At 35.1% G+C, this 19800-nt stretch overlaps 1 protein-coding gene across 1 annotated transcript; it reads left to right on the top strand.

Moving 5' to 3' along the window:
- Positions 1–902: 902 nt before the first annotated feature.
- Positions 903–19435, top strand: LOC136815076 (dual specificity mitogen-activated protein kinase kinase 7-like). Its single transcript, XM_067071520.1, has 11 exons — positions 903–1089; positions 9406–9508; positions 10297–10363; positions 10707–10820; positions 11231–11350; positions 11744–11851; positions 12963–13014; positions 13590–13717; positions 14251–14331; positions 18133–18321; positions 18867–19435. The coding sequence occupies exons 1-11, from the start codon at positions 942–944 to the stop codon at positions 18945–18947; spliced, it is 1191 nt and encodes a 396-aa protein (XP_066927621.1). The 5' UTR covers positions 903–941; the 3' UTR covers positions 18948–19435.
- The last annotated feature ends 365 nt before the right edge of the window (positions 19436–19800 follow it).

Genomic DNA, 19800 nt, shown 5'->3' with positions numbered 1-19800 from the left:
ACTCTAAAGTCTTTCGTTTTCGGACTAAAGTGACATCTGAAAAGATAGATAGATAGATAAAGTTAGATAAATATATTTACCGTGATAAAGCTATATGCGATATAAGATGTACAGGTCAAGGATAGCTGTTAAAAATATGTACATGTTTTCATTTTTTGTGTTAAAAATAAAAATACTAGCTCAAGTTATAAAATATAGTAGGATGTTTATATCAATGTATGGAAAAAAAGCATTCCAAATTGTAATTTATTTTATAGATTGGACTATTATACTGTCGGACTAGAGAATATCGGATTAGTGGCATGCACCCAAATTTAACGATCACTGCGTTGCGAACAAAACTATTTTTCGATTGGCCATCTTATTTTTTGAAATTGAATTCTTCCGTAAAACTATGAAACGTGTGATTGAATTAAAAATGGTGGGGATGAAGCAAAGAATGAAATTGGATAAAATTCTGACAATTTTGCGACTTCCCTACTCAAAGTAATTGGAAAATCAAGAAAAATTATCATGCGGTCAGACGGCGCAAACACATGTATGATGTAAAGTTTGAAGGGCTAGTTTTAGCTGAAAGTTTGGTCGTTTCCTAATCTAGTCTCAGTAAAACAAAAATACTACCTTTGTCTATCTGAGGGAATAATAAATTTGACTTCTCGCAATGAATGATTCTACCATCAAACAGTAAACTTGAACCCCGCATGCTGCAGACTTTGTGCCATGTGCTTTTTGATCAATGTTTTGATCGTGACGTCATGACCATGCGCGGAAGTGACAATATTTTATTGCCGGTATCGAAGAATATTCTTTTGGTTTCGTAACCATGTTGTCAATCATCATAGACTGACGAGATAGCGAAGCTTCAGTTGGCGCGATAAAGTGAGTTCGGTTGCCAACTCTGAACTTACATAGAATTCTTTTTCGAGCAAGATGGGGATAAAATGGCCGCTGCAATACCAGAAAATAAATCCCTTCAAGAAAGAATAAATGCATTAAGTATACAACTGGAAGCGGAAGAAAAAAGACCATCCCTTAACCTCGATCTAAATTCTACATCGGAAAAACCATTGAAACCGAAACCGAAGCTAGGTAATTATTGATTTTAGTTTGAATTGGTTTATTTATCAAAATTTGAAATTTATTATAAAATTGAATTTTCTTCTCACTACCCATGGTATTACTAGAACATACACTGTACATTCTTCAGATCTTTTTTGGGCCAAAATAGCACCCATAGATCCTTCTCTCTGAAAACCTGGTCAGAACATGCACTGGTAGTTCAGCTTTCTGTGCAATTTTAAGCTCGATTTTTTTGGGTTGGTGTAATTTAAGATAGGACCCTGTCGACGCACCGGACTGTCCGGTGTATTTGTCCGGTGGCAAAAAGTATCCTTTTGCCACACCGGATGTAATAAGTCAGGTGTCAGTCCGGTGCTGCATACAGGAAATTTTGGACGCCGGACATTTAAGAAACAAAAAATTAAGCAACACCGGACGCACTGGACTGGTCATGTCCGGTGTTTTGATTGTCCGGTGGAAAAAGATATTCTTCTCCAACACCGGACATCCGACTTCCTTAAGTCCGGTGTAGAGATCGTCCGGTGGTAAAAAAATTCTCATTTTACACCGGACTTTCACGTGTCCGGTGTTCGTTAAGTCCGGTGCGGGGTCGTTTTAAGATGCACGATCTAACGATTTACGATGTACGATTCGCGATCCGTGCATAAAATATGTTAAAAAGTGAAGGCCACGTGCATTCACCTTCTATTGTTAAAACTGAGGAGAGCAAAAATATTTCTTGTGCATTGTTTACTACTTTCACTCTCTGTCTATTGTAAGATGTTCACAAGGTAGCTTCCATTATCAATATTATGCAAGTTAGTTTTTTTCATAATTCTACGGTCGTAATTATTCGTAGTTCCATTTCTTTTTTGTCGCATGAATTTACCGTGGTAAACAAAAGCGAGAAAAGGATTATGCCATTGTTTTAGAATTATGTTAAATAATTTTAGTTTTATGATAATTATTAGGAATAATCAGGGGGATTCTGCACTTGTCCGACAGTACACTTGTTCGACAATACATTTGGTTGACAAATCGTGATAATTGTCGGCCAAATGTATTGTCGAACAAGTGGGAAGATCAGTTGTCAGATTTCCCAGTTGTTCGAAATCCCACTTGTTCGACAATACATAATTCGACGAAAGTTGTCGAACAACTGTATGGTCGAACAATTACAACTTGACGCTTACTTGTTCGACATCCCAGTTGTTCGACTTTTATGTCGATATATTGTCGAACAACTGAGATGTCGAACAAGTAAGCGTCGACCAACTGGGAAATCTAACAACAGATCTTCCCAGTTAGTCGACAATAAAGTTGTTCGACAATTTTGCTAAAATCGGACCATAATCAGCATACTTTATGCATGGATCGCGCATCGTGAATCGTAAATCGTTAGATCGTGCATCTTAAATTACACCAACCCGATTTTTTTTTAACATTTAGCCATATCCAGTCAGGGAAATCCCTCAATTGCAGTATACTGTAATTGCAGTAGTTTTCATTCGTGGTACAACGGCTACACATAGTGCTGGTCAACAAATATAAACAAATATTGAATGTAAAAAATTGAGAGAGAGAGAGAGAGAGAGATATCCGTCCTAAGCAAAAGGAATCAGCCTAGACCTAAAAATATAGTCCTAGGAAATCATGGCGCTAGCCAACATAAATAAGAAAAAGTACTATCATAATAAATATTAGATTAATAAATCAATAAACCAAGTCATCATACAATATCATTCACCATCATTTTCCATACACTTCTGTCTTGAGCCAAATTTTTAAAAACAGGCTTCGGCATAAGAAAAAAGAAGGCGTGTGATCATCGCACGCCTACATAGTAATTTTTAGTAATTTAGGCGTGCGAATCATGGCACGCCTCATTTTCTTTAGACGTGCAATCGCGTGCGATCTTTTTTTTCTTTTATTTTATAAACATCATTAACAATGATGAGGCACAAACTTTTGAACAATTCCTAAGAATGATCTTTCTTTTATCTACATAAAAACTAGACAACAGGAAAGAAGAAAGTGTATATTCAATCTTCATATTTGAAAAACAAAAACAGAAACCAAAAGAGCACTGAATAATCAAGAAGGAAAATACTTTACTTTAGGAAAACAAATGAGAAGAAGAATCATGCAGCAAAAGTAACTTTTAAGAAGAGCTAGTTTATTGTCATAAACCAACGACCTCATAAACATAGCATGCGAGAGGGAAGGAAAAAGATTTGAGAGAAAAAGGTTTTAGAGAGACGAAAAATCGTGCAGCAAAAGTTATTTTTGAGAAAGGCTTGTTTATTGAAGACCAAAGCATAGTATGAGAGAAAGAGGAGAGAGAAGGTGTATCCATTAGAGAAACTATTTTATAAGAAATTTTGTATACATATAGCAGTTTGAAAGAGTAAAGGAAAGTTTATCTTTCGTCTATTTGGTTCTTATGATTAAAGTAGAAAATGATATTTGATCTTCTTTCAACAAGCAGAAAAAATATTTCTAGAATAAGTTTTTGCACGTGCGATTGATCGCACGCCTTGCTAGGTTTTCATGATTTATGGCGTGTGATAAATTGCACGCCTAAAAGGCTTTTAGGCGTGTGCGGAGGCGTGCGCGTGCGATCGCACGCCTAGTATGCTGAAGCCTGTAAAAACCAGTTATTCACAGGTATATTAGCCTTATTCAATGCCTTTTTCAACCCACGCCCATACATAAATTCAGGTGCACCACGTGGACGGTTACACCTGACCCATGACGATAACAGTTCCGTGGAAAACGATCAAAATTCATTCTGGCTATATGACCCGCCCAAGAGAGTTGCCTTTTCGTAATGTAGCTATCGATGGACGACAAACCTATACGATCAAGTAACTCTTCGTTAGAGATTCTATATCTCCTGACATGCAACAAATTAACTCTACACATAGCACGAACACAATTACGATGGAAGAGACATAGTAGGTGGAATAATTTTTCTGTAAGACACCAGGATTCGGATCTGTAAAGAGCGATCGGAAGTACTAAGCTTTTGTAAACAGATGCCTTGACTTTGTTGGAAACATTTGCATTGGAGAAGATTTATTTTCTTAGTGCACCAAAAGCATTACCAGCACGTTTAATGCGGTTCGTAATATCAAGGTTGTCTCTACAATCTTGCGACAAGATTCTACCGAGATAACAAAAATGGTCTGTTATCGGAATAAATTTCCCATCTCCTAAATCGAACGGGGATAGATTCGTATCGTCAAATGTGTTAGAATCGTGATAGGATTTGAATGGGGCAGAGACAAACAATATTTCAGTTTTCGACGGTTTATTGGGTAAGGATATATCACCAACATGCACCTCCATTCCGAAACGATTGAAATGGCTAAGCAGCAAGGGGATGTATAGGACCAGGTCATTTCGGGATTCAAACAACACAGCAGTATCATCTGCGTACTCTGAGTCTGGGAATTCAAAATCGATTCCTGAGGAAGTAACTTTTCTGCCTGTCAGACAAAAGTCGTTCTTGGTTTTGAATAAACAAAGAGGAGGATCATGCAACTTATGCTGCCAGGTAGTCATTATCACAGTAATAAAAGCGACAAATAAAACTGGTCCAAGAATGTCCCCTTGTTTTACTCAATTAATTGAATGTTTGCAGTTTTCTACTTCAAAGTCTACTTTAAAGTTGTCATGAAAGGCCTTGACTAAGTCAGGAACATGATCAATGTCTCTTTGTTATGCTCTCTCCGCTTTTTCATAGCTATATTTACAGCAAATACAGCAAATACTTGACAACCCCTTCCTGGGCAAAAGCCACACTGAGCTTCATGGTCTAGTGATTCAACGAGTGGCTGTAAGCGATCATGGATGAGTATGGCGAGAATTTTGTAAGCAACTTCCAATAGCATAATCCTGCGGTAATTGCCTGGTTGACTGAGGTCTCCTTTTTTGGCATAACTTTCAACAGTCGAGTATCCCAAGATTCAGGAGGGGATTCATTGTCCCAGACTTCAAGAATGACATAGCGAAGTAAGGTGAAATATTGCTCGTTGGGATACAGGCTTTCAACATGAGTGGGGTGATACCTGAGTCACCAGGTGCTTTGTTTTTAAGACGATTCAAAGCTTTTTTGATATCGATATCTGTTGGACGTTGTTCACATTGATTCATAAGTGGACTTTGGTCAAGAAACGTTAATACTTCTGGGCTAAAAGTAGATTGTCTGTTGTACAGCTTTTCAAAGTGATTTCGAAATACTTCCGCATTTTCCTCAAAGGATGTGCATTTTGTTCCATTCGGTTTTGTCATCATTTTCTCTTTGACGGGGGTGGGCTTTTTTAAGCCGTTTTTAAGTGAATTTATAGAGTCCCAGCATAGTTTAGTTCCTTTAACAGATGCACCTGTCGAATTCAATGAATTAAGCTGTAGTAAGATCCAGTTTTCTTTTGCCCGAGCGATTGCTTTTGTCAACTCCTTCCTAGCTGAATGAAGTTTTTGTGCAGATGATCGAGTAGAACTGATATGTACTTTCAAGACTTTGAGTTGTTCGATAAGTTTGTTTTGATTGATAGATTAGACTTTTTCTTTTTTTTCTTTCTATTTGATTTTAGACATTCAAATTCTTTTCAAAACAAAAAGAAAATCTTTTAAACAGAATCTGTTAAAGAAAAGAACAAATATAAAATAAAACATGAGAAAACATAATTAGAACAACAGCAACATTAAAAATACATTCAAAAGGTGGTAAAAACTAGAGTTCTTTCTTCCTAAAAAGGGACCTTTAAACATCTTTGATGATTATCAGGATTATTTTGCTGTAAATCTAAGTCATTGTTGAATTTGAAAAGTTATGACGAAGTTATTTTATAAAAAGCAACATAAAATGCGCTATCACGCTTTTTTGTCTGCGTGTCCATAAAATGCGCTATCACGCTTTTTTGTCTGCGTGTCCTAGCTGCCTTCCGGGGGGGGGGAGGACTATGGTTGCGTGCTGACTTTCGGCCCTGCCCCTCGGACCCTTAGCAGAATAAAGAGGATAAGAAACAAGGGAAATTGTGTGAATTTTAATTCACTTTTTGGGACTAATTTGACCAAATTTCTATCTTTGTGGGGGCAAAAAATTGAAATTTTCCTATTTTTCCTATTCTTAGTGGGACTGAAGTTTGATTTTCCGATTTTTCAAACTGCCATGTTTCAAAAAAAGCACCCTTAAGAAGGCCGGCACATACCCATACCCTTCTCTTGCCTAAGTACCCCCCCCCAGGCTGCCTTTATTCGACGAATCTCGTGTCATGTCTATTATTTCACTCCACTTATCTTGACATCAAAGTTTTCCTAAACATCAAGAACTAATGTAAACAAATGTAACGCGAGCGAAGCGAGAAAAAAAATCTAATTGCAGAGCCGTCTCAGACATGGCTGGTCGCCATCGTACGGTGTAATTTGGGAATGTCGCCCTTTCTGCTTTCTGATCATTTTTGCCACAAAAATCTTTTTCAAAATATGGTTTAAAAAGATACGTCACCCGGGACAGGGGATATAGTCAAACTTTGAAGAGAATTCTTCCCTTTAATTTTGATTTCATCGTGTTTAAGCCACATTCCCAACATCCAAATGAGAAGAATCGTATTCTGGTTTTCATTTTATTAGTTGCTGTTTTAAAGCTTTAAAGCTACAATCATCCACTAAATATTTGAGACAAAGAGGAGTTCCCAGTGTAATTTTGAACACCACAAAGCGCCTTAAACTACAGTTGGAAAGTAGAGTTTTAACTCTTGAGTTTTAAAATGAGACTTAAGACTTTGGACCTTAGGATCTCAGGATTTAAAAGCTCAAATTTGCTCGAATGAGGCTTGGAATATAGCCTAGAAGCCTCCAAACCCCTCTAAAATCGAAATATTCAATGGAAGAAAGTGGAAGTGCTAAAATAGCAATTCTCGCCCGAACTTTAAATTCTGAAAAACGTTAAAATACACTAAAATCTCAATATATTTCGAGGGTGATTGTAGCCTGTTCATGAGCTAAATCTTGGTGCCATTTTCATCTTTCCATTCCTCATCACTTGCCTTCCTCGAAAAGGAAGAAGAAGAAATTTGGGGCTTCACAATGGAACACATTACATTCTTGTAATTTATTCATTATACTGTAAGTTGGTCCAATGCCAATATCCCTCTTCTAATTTCAACACCTTTCTTTAAAAATTTGGAATAATAAGAAGGTCGGAATCACTGATGGAAATTATTTTTCTTTGATTAGCAATCAGAGTGGATAAAATCTTTTGTCTATTAGTGATTCTGAACTTCCTATCCTATTATTCCTATCTCTAAAAAAGGGTGTGAAATTAGAACATTAGATGGTGACATTTGGGGGCGGGTGCTCTATAATTTTCTTCAAACAGTGTTGGCCGTTTTAAAGGAGAACAAAAAAAATTTAAGAGGGCGTGCTAGCAGTGAAATTTCATTTGTCATGGTCTCTGTTGTAGAAATGTTACCTCATTTTAGGCTACGTCATATCTTCCTTCGTTTCGAGCGTAAAACTCCTACTCTTCAGGGTATGAGCACTGCTCTTGTTTTGAATATTGAAATTCTCCGGATAAATCGAACGGGCACTGAGGTTTTAATGAAACAATAGAGAGTTTCGAAACCTAAGCCAATCATTTAAACATTCTTTTATTTGAAATTTCTATTGATAAACATCTTTTGTGAAAGTTATCTATTATGTTTAAACCTATTAATAAGCAAATCCCGGTGGGGACATACTAGTGGCCGTCTATAGCAGTGCCTATAGACCACGAGTAAGGCCTAAAAGCCTGGAGCTGTCTATTGTGTAGACCACCTCATTTGTGTTGTTTTATGCTGAGTTATGCTGTACAGACACAAAAACACGACTGTGTGCCCAAATGACTGGTAATTCAAAATGTCAAGTGGCCCAAGAAAGTGGGGGCCAAATAGTACCATGGGTCAATTTTTTCTGGTGCAGTTTGATGAAATTTGTGTGCTTCCATTTAAATTAAAATAAGCTCTCATGTGCTTTTAATACACCCTGAGAGCTGACAGTTAAGCTAGGCTAGACTTACTAAGAGTTAGATTGTCAGAATCCTTTCTGATTGGATGAAAGCGCTTATTAACCTTCATTTTATTGGGCTATTCCATTTTAAAACAATACGGGGGTAATCTCGAACTTTTTTCATTAACCCCCTGGAAATTAGGACTGTCAAGTTAACCCCTGGAAATAGAATCTTATCAGAAGGGGGCTGGAAAACAAACATTTTTTTTTAACTTTCTAGAATTCTTTAATAATGTTGTAACTTTGCGTGATGCCGTCATATACCTTTTCTAGTTCCGTCAGTGACTATCTGGTCTTTTAAATGTTTATAAATAAAACCTACTGAGTAAGCTGTTAAAAAAATCACTCTAACTAATTTATTAAAGACCAGATAGCTGCTATGATGGAATTAGGTTGGCATTACACAAAGCTACGGAAGAAAAAAAGGAAATGAGCTATTCTAATAATGCTACTTTTTAAACAACCGCACAACAATTTCTGGACAAAATAAAACTATTAACAACGATGTGATTTGGATGAAAAGATATTTGGTGCTATCACAAGTGTCTGTGATTGAACAGAACAAAACAATTTGAATATTTTCCAGGGGTGAATTTATTGTTTTTCTATTTCTTCATGTTTCCGTTTGTCCATTTATATATCATAGGAAAGCGCACTAAAGCCGCTAATTTATTTTGAATTTCGCAAATCCCCAAGAACAATGACTGGCATGATCAATGACTGGCAAGTCATTTCTTAAAATGAAAACACACAGATTTTACCAAGCTGTCTGGGTACATCTCACTAGTCCGTCACTTTCTAGTCTGATAACAAAACAGTCCAAATCCAAACGAAATGGAATCAGCCCGGAAGTATGTCTACTCTGAGTGTTTTTTTGTCCAAAAATAGTCACACAATCTTTCTTTTATCATTTTACAAGCTTCTTCTTTTGTTTGACAGCGGCCATCCCAAAACTAAGATGCCTTAGAAACTAATTATTTTGCCAATCCTCGTCGTTCAAATTTTTATCTTTTTAAAAATCACCTCTGTCTCTACTTTGCCACTAATCAATGAACTCTCCCTCCTCCCACAGCAAATGTGAGTTTAGCATTAGCACACTAATTTTTTTTACCATTCGTTGTCGGACAAAAACTATTTTGGAAAACTTCGGTTTTGATATACATGGTCTTTGCATACAATTCAATATGGCAGATGAAAGGCGAAAGATATATATATATTACTACATCCTTTTTAGTTATCCAAAAATGAGAAGATTGGAATTGTTGATGGAAACTTCTGCTTTCTTTCTTTTAGGTGGACTAGGTCTTGATTTACAAGCACCTCCAAGACATGGAAGGGAGAACAGAAAGTTTGAAAATTTGACCTTTTCAAGGGAAAAAAGAAAGAGTGAAAGAACGTAAGTTATTTTTACTTTGTCATCTCTTCCCTGAATAACTTCTCAAAAAGCATTTACATTTTTGTGTAGGCACTAAATTTTATTTATTACTTTTTAAACCCACTGTTTTGTGTTTAAGCAATTTAGAGGTAAAGTCTGTTCCAAAAAAAAATTGGCAGCATCACTATTCTTAGTGTTGTTATATGTCAGTTCTATACAAAAAAAACATGAGTTTCTTTTTATTTTATCGATATAAAGTAATAAAAAAGTGATAATAGAGGACAATTTAACAACATTTTACATTCTGTCATATTGAATCTTTTTCAAGATTCTTTCTTTGTACTTTCTCATGAAATAAATTGAAAATTTTCCCTTTTTGATTCATCTTTAGTCAGACATTTTTAGAGTACTTGATCGAACTTCTCAATCCAAAAAGTAACCCTTCTTAAACCCTTTTAAATTATCAAAGAATAAACTTGTCAACAAAATGGATTTGATGCTGCAAAAACAACGGCATACTTATTGAGTTGACAATTATCAAGAATCTGGTGTGGACCAAACTTAATCCATTTCTCATTCATTTTGTAAGGGGTTTTTAGCCAAAATTCTGATTTTCAAATATTTCATAAGGACTAATTTTCGTGAAAATGGCTAGAATTCGAGAAAAATAATCCATTCAAAATTTAACTCACTGAAGAGTAAGTTTATTAGGTTTGAGTAAGCTGGGTAATCCAAAAAAATGTTATGGATTGCTCCCCTACTATGTGGTATCTTAAAAATTATCATTACATTATTCTTTAATTTTGTAGTGTTGCAATAGAAAGGCAGCTTCAAGAACTCACCAAAAAATCTTCGATATTGGCAATCGAGGGAGAGGTAAGTTTTGATGTTTTTCTCTTTTGTTTATTTTAATAAAATAAGACTTACCCACCCCATAAAAGTTCTCTATCCCGTGTCTTTTGATTAGTTATTTAACAGTTATTAATTCAGTCGAACAAAATATTTGAATAACAAGCTGATCATTTTTTGCAAGAATAAATCTTATTGAATCATAATTGGTAAGTCTGCAACCGCAGTTAGAGGCAACCCGAACTGTTTCAACAAGTTGTCAGGAAGTGGAGAACACCACCTCTCACTGGATTGCTCCACCGTCCCTTGATCTTTCTCTTAATTGGAAACTACTGTTTCCTGCAAAATGAGTTTTTCTTTTACTCATTAGAAATACCCATTTAAGATAGAAGATTTAAAATTATTGGAAGAAATTGGCTCAGGAACATGTGGGGTTGTCAACAAGATGTTTCACCCCGCCACAAACACCACTATGGCTGTAAAGGTTAATATATTCTGGAATCCAATTTTCAAGAATAAACGAGTTGTTAATCAATCATGCAGAATCATGCCATTAGAGACTACCATTATCAGTGAAACAGCGAATTCTCAAATTTTTGACAAATTTTTTTAGAGATTCCTCTGCACTTTTCACATAAATTCACTGGCCCCATGGATTTGAGAATTTTTTGCATCCTCTAGACGGAGAAATGATATTTTCAACATGGTAGGGAGTTTAAAACGATCCTCTTTATTGTTGATGTCAATACTTTAACATATTTAAAAAGGATCTTTGAATACATAACATTTACAATATTATGCCATGAATAATTGAAGTTTTCATATTTTTTATCAGCAGCCAAATCAAACAAGGTTTAAATATCTTAGTAGAAGTTCATTTATTCTCCACTTTAGACTATGGACAGGACACCCATCATGGAAGAACAGAAACGAATTTTGATGGATCTTGATGTCATTACAAGATGCAACGATTGTCCTTATATCGTCAATTGTTTTGGGTTATTCATTTCACAGGTATGAAGTATTTCTCTATTTCAAGGAGTCTACTTGGAAAAATTAAAATCGTTGATAAATGATTTAAAAGTACTGGCTGGTAAAAAAGTATTTCCAGATCTATCCAGATAGGGATGTTTCGAATTAATTACGACAAACAAATTTACAACGAACTAATTCCTTCCCAGTCCAGTGGAAATCCAGCTTTAATGGAAAATAAAGACGATGTGAATTCTAAAGCGCTAAAGCTAATTATTTTTAATATAAAAATCACCTGGAAATATGGTAACCAACGTTGGTCAGTCTCTTTTTCCCTGATATTGTAATCACTTTGCTAACGTTTATAATCTGCAAAGGTTTTGGTGATAAAAACTTTAGCACAAGTATTAACTTTTTGGAAATTCTGTCTTATAGTCTGAAGTGTTCGTATGTATGGAACTGATGGGAACGTGTCTTGAAAAATTATTACGCACGACAAAGACACCTGTACCAGAACCAATATTAGGAAAGATTTCGGTCTCGGTAAGAACGTTAAATTTGTATATGTAATCACATGATAACGAGTGCAATTCGAATATAATTGCACGAGTGATTTTTTTGTTATTAATTTTCCGAGTCCGAAAGGACGAGGAAAATTCAAAACAAAAAAATCACAAGTGCAATTATATTCAAATTGTACGAGTTATTATGTGATTACGAGCTAATCGCACAATGGCTTTCACTACTTTTTCCCAGTTAGGAAAATAAATTACAGAAATTACACTGAGAGTTTCATATTTTTCTCTTTTCTTTATGTCTTTCTTTTATTATTGTTTATTGATTTTCTTTCTCACAAAATAAATTTCGAATGCAATTAAAACGTTCGATGCAAAAAAAATGTAAGAAAAAAACATTAAAATCAATTTTGTAAACATTGGCGCGGCATTGGAGAATGTGATTAACGATTAATTGCTCTCTACAGGATGCAATTAACGATTAATTGCTCTCTTTGAGGGCGTGCCAAATAAGAAAAAATAACCCATCGTGCGATTATCGTTTAAATCACTAAAAGCTGGGTTAATCTATAAATGCCATAAATGCCATTTGTCTGTAACTTTAACTTTAACGCAGTTAAAAAGAACAGAGTGACATGCATGAGTTGAGGCGCTCCTGGTTTCAGACCTACCAGTACAGGACCAGAAAAATGGAGTGATCTCATAGATACCAGTAATTGGTTGATATTATGAATCTCTCTTTAAAAACTCTCATATTGGGCTTTTCCAGAAATAGTCCGTGCCCCCCCCCCCATGTTGAGGATATCGGATATCCAGGGGGTTAACGATTTTTGTTCAAAAGTGGATATCCAGGGGGTAAAGTGTCTTTTCAAGTAAAAAAATACGATATCCAGGGGTAAGCATCTTTATAAGAGAGGATATCCAGGGGGCTGAGGATTGAGGTCTTTACTAATAAAGTAGGATACCCAGGGGGTTCGATACTTCGAAAAATCAATATCCTCAACAGTGGGGGTAAAAAATTTTCTGGAAAAGCCGATTATGCTTTAAACATATTGGAATTTTTCCTTTATTTCAGGAGTTTTTGTAAATATACATGACATTACTTTTCAATAATTCTTCCCTTTTCATTACATTTATAGGTGGTCAGAGCATTACAATATTTAAAATCTGAACATGGGGTCATGCATCGAGGTATCTATTCGACTAATCAATTTTTCAATTTGAGGCCCAAAAGAGAAAAGTTTAAAAACTAGCCTAAAAATCCCAACAGCTCGATAGTACTGTAATCGAACATCGTGATATATTCAGTTAGCCGTGCCAAGGAAGATGATGTCCGTGTAGAACTCGATATAATACAAACTCAAGATTTGCGTTACCTTTTGTAAGATCTTGTCAACTCAATGCAGGAAACCCATTTGTCCTAGACTAATGAGCTTTTCTATTACAGTACTATCGATCATCAAATGTCCTACTGAGCTTTTCATAAATATCCCAATTCAACTTCAATCATCGTGCCTAACAGGTCGAGACCATGTTCGCACGCAACGGTTCTGTTTCGCTCCGAAACGAAATGAAGCCATTCTATTGGTTAGAATTGACGTAAATCTTGAATTTAACCAATAGAATGGCTTCTAGCCGATCATACAATCAATATTTTCATTCAGCTATCCAGTAACCCTTAATTTTGTTATAGCACAAAGATTGTCGTTTATCAAACTCCGTTTCCTTAGTGCATTTGCTCATATTTCTCTCACATTACCTTTTAGATATAAAGCCGTCGAATATTCTTCTTGACGAGAAAGGCAATGTAAAACTCTGTGATTTCGGGATCGCTGGACGCCTGGTTGACTCTAAAGCAAAGACGAAAGGCGCAGGTTGTGCTGCCTACATGTCGGTAAGGAAATACTTAATCGAATTAATTTTCGCCAGATTTTATTTCAAAACCTAAAATGCGCGAAATTTTCTGGATTTATTTTCGCGAATCAACGTTTCAAAAGATTACCTGTGGATTTAATTTTGCGAATCAGCAATTTCGTGAAAATGGAATGAATTCGCAAAAATGTGATATTAAACCTTGCCAAAGATTAATTCGTTTAAAGCAATGGAAATCTCTTGTTCGCTTCGTTTCGTGTTGCAAGAAAACAACAAAACTCGAGATTCAATTTCAGGCAGCAAAGATTAATTTAAGTTCCAAAATGTGTTTCAGTTGGGAAGAAATCGATCTCGACTTGTCTGAAAGGGACTTGGTTTCAAGCTTTGAACTCTTAATGGCTTTTAAATCAGTGTTTTCAGAATCTGAATGGACTTGGACTTGCTTAGACGAAAATTTTATACAATAATATAAAACAGCTATCCACCGTGGTAATCAAAATACTTTTTAAAATGGTCAAACTATATTTCAATTTTTGTTTTCCTTGTATTATACAGCCTGAAAGAGTGGAACCTCCAGACCCAAGGAATCCAGATTATGACGTACGAGCAGATGTATGGTCCCTTGGGATCTCCCTTGTAAGTTAATGGTCCCTCTGTTATATTTTTAATTCGCTTGTTTCTAGTAGTAGGTAGTAATTAAGTTTTACTCTAGCTGGGAATTCTTCTTTAGTGATGTTAGATTTAACTTCACCTCAGCTACAATTGTAGACATATAGTAAGCATAGTTTTGTTGCTGTCTTACTAGACGATGCTATCGTCCGTTTAAAGTAAATGCGAGAAAGAGTTAGGGCGTCAGGGCGGTTTATGGGAAAAAAGTGGCGGTAGAGTTTTGGAACAAAACGGACGATACCGATTTGGCGCACCTCAATATAAAAATCCTTGCCTGACTGACCTCTGAGACAGGTCAGCGGGTTTTCGAGATTTTCCGTTTGCGTTTTTTGTTCGAACTGAGTGCAAACAGTGCAAACAGCTAAACGTTTGAGAAAGATGGCTGATGAAATTTCACTCAGATTGTTTTTATGAGATTTATTTTCATGGTGGAGAATAATTATTTCTACTTTTATTAGTCTTTTTTATGCATAAATTTTTGTGTACAGTATATAAGTCTTTAGTGTGTCAGTAGGGATTAGATTCCTCAAGATTTGCATTTGGAAAAATCTTTTTGAATATGAACAACAACCTGACTGACTTTCCCCTCAAGATTCCATTTTAATCAGGCAAGGTATGTTTTCCATTCTTTCCATTCCTTGAAATTTTCAGCTTGTGCTTTTATGTGGTTTATGAGCATGAGCAAGTAATTTTCACATATTCTCACTCTATTCTCAACTACTTTATACCTCAAACTACTTTTTGATTTTTGATTGAAAATACTTTCCTTCATGTACTATTTTTTCATGTTTGTTTCTACTGGTTTCTAATCTATTTCCCCAAGTTTCTAGGAATAGAACCTTTTAGAACTAGTTACAAATTCTAATTCTTCTTATTTATTGGGTGTTCAAATTGCCACTTCACTGGACATATATAACAGGCTTTTTTGAGATTTTTCTCGAAAAGTAAACAGAGGGTGTTCTTAGGTTAGGTAGGGGCAATTAATTGAACCAGAACATAGTTTATATTCAGTTAATTCCAGATGTACGAGTACATAAAAAACCAAACGTTTAAAAGTCACCATAAATTTTGGCAAATTCACGGTGTGAAAGGTTGAAATTTTCATGAATTACACCTTTTCACTGCAAATTCATGATATGTGCCATTCCAAGGTCTTCTGACATTACATCACGTACCCAATATATGATTCGTTGTAAGTGACGTAAAATAAGTCAATACGTCACGTTCAACCAATCAGCTGTGGAATAGACAATGGTGCATATCAAGAGTTCACCAAAAATGTTTTTGTGAAATCACCAAAAAGGTTTTGGTAATAAGTTTCCCTACTGCTTATATACCTTTTTATAAAAATTTTTCATGTTATTTTATGTAATTTGTAAAATTTGTGAAATTGAACCAGTAGAACGTGGTTGGAAAATTGTTCTGTACGTTATATAAAGAATAAAACCATTCAAAACAATAAAAAATGGTACTGCCAAATGCAAGCTGTGAATACTCATGTCGCTACCCGTACATTGAACCTATTTATTTAATTTTTGAGAAATTTTTCTATATAAGTGATTAATTTGTTGTTTTCTACTTGTTTAGGGTAAGATGTAAAAATTGTACTTATCCATTCTCAAGCAATTGTTATTCCTTTACTATTCTACTACAGGTCAAGACATTCAGCAACAATTTTTTTTTTAGCATAATCTTGGGTTGCGGGAATTAAAATATTTCATATATATGATTTTTTTGACTTATATTTTTTTATAAATAACTTCAAAATTTGGTGAATTGTGTGGCAAAGGAATGTCTATATCTTGTAAAAAAATTCCAGAATTATGCCAATTTTAGCAATTTTTTAACAAGAAATTTGGCTGTTTGAAAAAAGAAACTGTCTGACTGTTGTCGCCCTTTGCTGAAAAAACAAGATTTTGATTGGGGTATCTTTTGGGCATTTTTTCTTTGCAAATTAAAATGGTTGAAATTTAGCAAAATCAAAAACATGAACGAAAAAACCGACAAAAAGCAAGAAAAACAACCATTTGAAGAAGCTAAACAAAACCAAACATGCACGCTCACCTCCTGCTCAGATGACGATGACCAAAACCGTCTAAAATGCCGAAAATGCCACCGCATGGTACACTACGAGTGCACACAGTTACCGCTTTATCAGCTGCAAATTTTTGCCAACACTTATAACGAACAATATCTATGTCAGAATTGCGTGCGGATAACACGATCTCTAATGAGTAAAATAGGTGAGAACTCGTATCATATGATGCAGAGGGAGATTGAGAAGAAGGACGACGTCATTAAAAAGCTCAACAACCAGCTAGCCAAGAACCGCAGCCTTAAGAACGATATCGAAAAGATGGCTGACTTTGAAATAAAAACCAAGCAGATTATAAAAGAAGAAATAAAACTAACGACGAATTACATAGAAAAATCATCAGAAAAAACATACGCTGAAATAACTAAGAAACACAAGGATAATATCAAATCAGCAGTGAGAGAACACCAACAAGAAAACAAGAATGAAGACAGAGACATCGAATCAAGAAAACGAAATATTATTATACATGGAATGTTGGAATTAGAGGTAGATAACAAAGAGGAACAACAGGAACAAGACAGAATAGATATTGAAGGTATACTAGGTAACATTGGCGTCCAAGATATCAAACCGTCCCACCATCATCGCATTGGACAAAACAGAAAAGGGCTACATTGGCGTCCAATCAAGTCGATCTTAAAAAGTATAGAGGAAAAAGAACGGATAATGCAAAATCTGCATAAGCTGAAACGATTCAATGAAATTGGTGGCTTTAGCATTACAGACGACTTCACCATCTTTCAAGTAGCATTGTATGGTAGCAATAACAGCATATTGCTGTACCATGAACGTCTACAATTTCTACCTAAGGCCAGAATATAATTATATTTAAATATAGAATATGGTGGAAAATATTGTAAACAAAACGTCAAACTATCCTGTAATGATTTTTGTATCAGAATAAAACTCTTCTCTAGCTGCCAGAAGCACATAGTCTACCTCCAAATTGATACCATCTTCCAGACAAACAAAAATTAAAAACTTCAAAATCATTTCCTGTGGCTATAATCTATAATATAAAAAATATAAAAGTTAAAGATTAGTAACTTGTAGAATTTCTAACAAGACAAAAATGGGGAGTATTGAAAGAAGGTAAAAAGCTGTTTTTATCAGAAGGGAAGTGTGTAAAATGATACTAAATGTACAGCAAGTGTAGTGTCTTTGAGTTATAAAATTAGTTAAAAAGAAAAATGAAGGTTGTAAAAAATATTAACAACAAACCTGTTAGTCTTTGTGGTGATTATTTCTGAAGTCAAAGTATGTTAAACATATGAAGCATGGCTCTTAAAATTTAACTAACATTCTAAATTTGAGCTACAAAATAAACCCATAAAGAAAAGAATTTCATGCAAGAAATTCCTTCAACCAGTGTTATGTAGAAAAATAAGAGTTGATATACTGTACGTTACGCTTTCGAATGTTTTGAAAATGGTCGAACCGAATCGTCAATAATACGCAAAGGCAAATCCACGGCTTTTTTCAGTTTTTTTCTTTTGCGCCAAATTGGTATCGTCTACACTGTAAACATCTCCGCCACTGCTTACTCCACCCGAATTTATCACGCCTCTCCTAAACTATTCCCTTTTTAGTGATCTTGTGTAGACGTCTACTGTCTTACTTGTTTTTCAATGATTTCCAATCAGTAAACAAATTCATTTTACTTTTCACAGGTTGAATTAGCAGTCGGTTATTTCCCATACACGAACTGTTCATCCGAATTTGAAGTGTTAATGAAGATTATGCATGACCCAGCACCTTCGCTACCTCCGAATCAAGGATTCTCAGAAGAATTTCAATCTTTCATTAACGTTTGTCTTGAAAAAGACATGGCGAAACGTCCCAAGTTTGATCTTCTCTTGGTGAGTATTTTGTATCCCGACAACATTCAAAGTTTTTCATCGAATATTTCTCATTTTCTGTCGATTTATGAGGGTTTTCTTTGGATGATTTTTATCCGACATTTTGATGGTGATATGAAGCCATTCTTTTCTAATTCAAATGTTTTTGTGTTAAACTTAAGAATCGAATCCATATTTTTAATCCGTCATGTGCATTGAGTGTAAAGCCCGAAATGTTAGAGAAGAATTTTCGACTTTTCTCAAGAAAGAAAAAGTGAGGCCTTACACGAGCGACGCTTTTAGAACTGCGGTGGATTGAATCTAGGGCTTTATTTTTTTTACTTTTAAACTGGTAACTGATAATGCGTTTATTATCGGAAATAAGTGGCTTCATTTTCCGTCCATCAGTTTCAACTCTAGCCACGTCTCTATTTTTGTTTGCTAATGAGTTTTTAGTTTGTTTTTTTTATATAACACTTTGGGGTAGCTACGTCTGAAAATTCTGGGATTATTCATGGCCATCCCCTCTAACTTTTTCAACAATTGTTTTGTGTTTAATTTTTAAGGAGCACCCGTTCCTGATACGTTACAGTCGTGAAGAAGTCGACGTCGTGGGGTGGTATTCAAATGTTACTACTTACGTATGAAGTGGAATATCGCTCGACGTGAAAGAGGGTTTGAATGGGTTGAATAAATACACTTTGGATAAATGAAATACGCCGCGTTCAAATAATTGAGCTTTTATAAACATTTACTGAACGCATAAACCAATCAATTCACGTTGCTTCCCATTCGAAAGGAGCACTGCATGGGGAGGCTTGAAGATTTCATGGCCCTAAAGACATTGCATCTTGCATCTGAGAGAGACACTACGTTGAAACATTTCCCCCCTTTATATTACTTTTTTAGTATTTAAATAAAATAGAATGCTGGGAATGCGTTTTTTGTCAGCATTTGATTCGAATTTTGAGTAATCTAAGGGATGGATACGTTTTTTTATTATCATTTTTACATTCAGAAAAATATTGCCAACCAAAATTACACAAGTGAATAAGATCTTCACACGAATTCATCAAAGTTCGATTCTGAAAAACCACACCAATTTTTTTCCTAAATAGAATTATTTGTACGCTATGGAATTTAACGGTGGTATAGTTTTTTCTTTTCCTTTTTGTTATTATGATGAATTAGACACTACTACAACAAATTTTTGATTTTTACGGAGGATCGAACCATTTAAAATATAAAATGTAAATATACGACTCGCTAAAAAATGACACAACTCCAAACTGTTTGCCCTTGCCCTTACCCTTATGGCATCAGATTGTAAAGATATTTTTTTTTAACGTACAAAATTTCGGCAAAGCAAGTGAAATGCGGTAATCGATACATTTGTCGAAAAAAATATTTGTGAACTTGAAACAATTAATTGAAATAAATCGGGACTAAAAGTTTCTCGTTACTATATATACTTTTACTTGAGTCCCGAATTCAACCATT

Source organism: Clytia hemisphaerica, unplaced genomic scaffold (genome assembly GCF_902728285.1).
Source record: "Clytia hemisphaerica strain Z4C2 unplaced genomic scaffold, Clytia hemisphaerica genome assembly, whole genome shotgun sequence".
Lineage (NCBI taxonomy): Eukaryota > Metazoa > Cnidaria > Hydrozoa > Leptothecata > Clytiidae > Clytia > Clytia hemisphaerica.
The sequence above is the reverse complement of the archived record's forward strand: the minus strand, read 5'-3'. Positions and strand labels throughout refer to the sequence as shown.

Bases quoted from the DNA above. Each gene is read 5' to 3' on its own strand.
- LOC136815076 (XM_067071520.1), top strand. From the start codon at position 942: ATGGCCGCTGCAATACCAGAAAATAAATCCCTTCAAGAAAGAATAAAT. The intron at 1,090-9,405 runs GTAATTATTGAT...TCTTTCTTTTAG, and splicing joins GAAACCGAAACCGAAGCTAG to GTGGACTAGGTCTTGATTTA. The intron at 9,509-10,296 runs GTAAGTTATTTT...TTAATTTTGTAG, and splicing joins AAAAGAAAGAGTGAAAGAAC to TGTTGCAATAGAAAGGCAGC.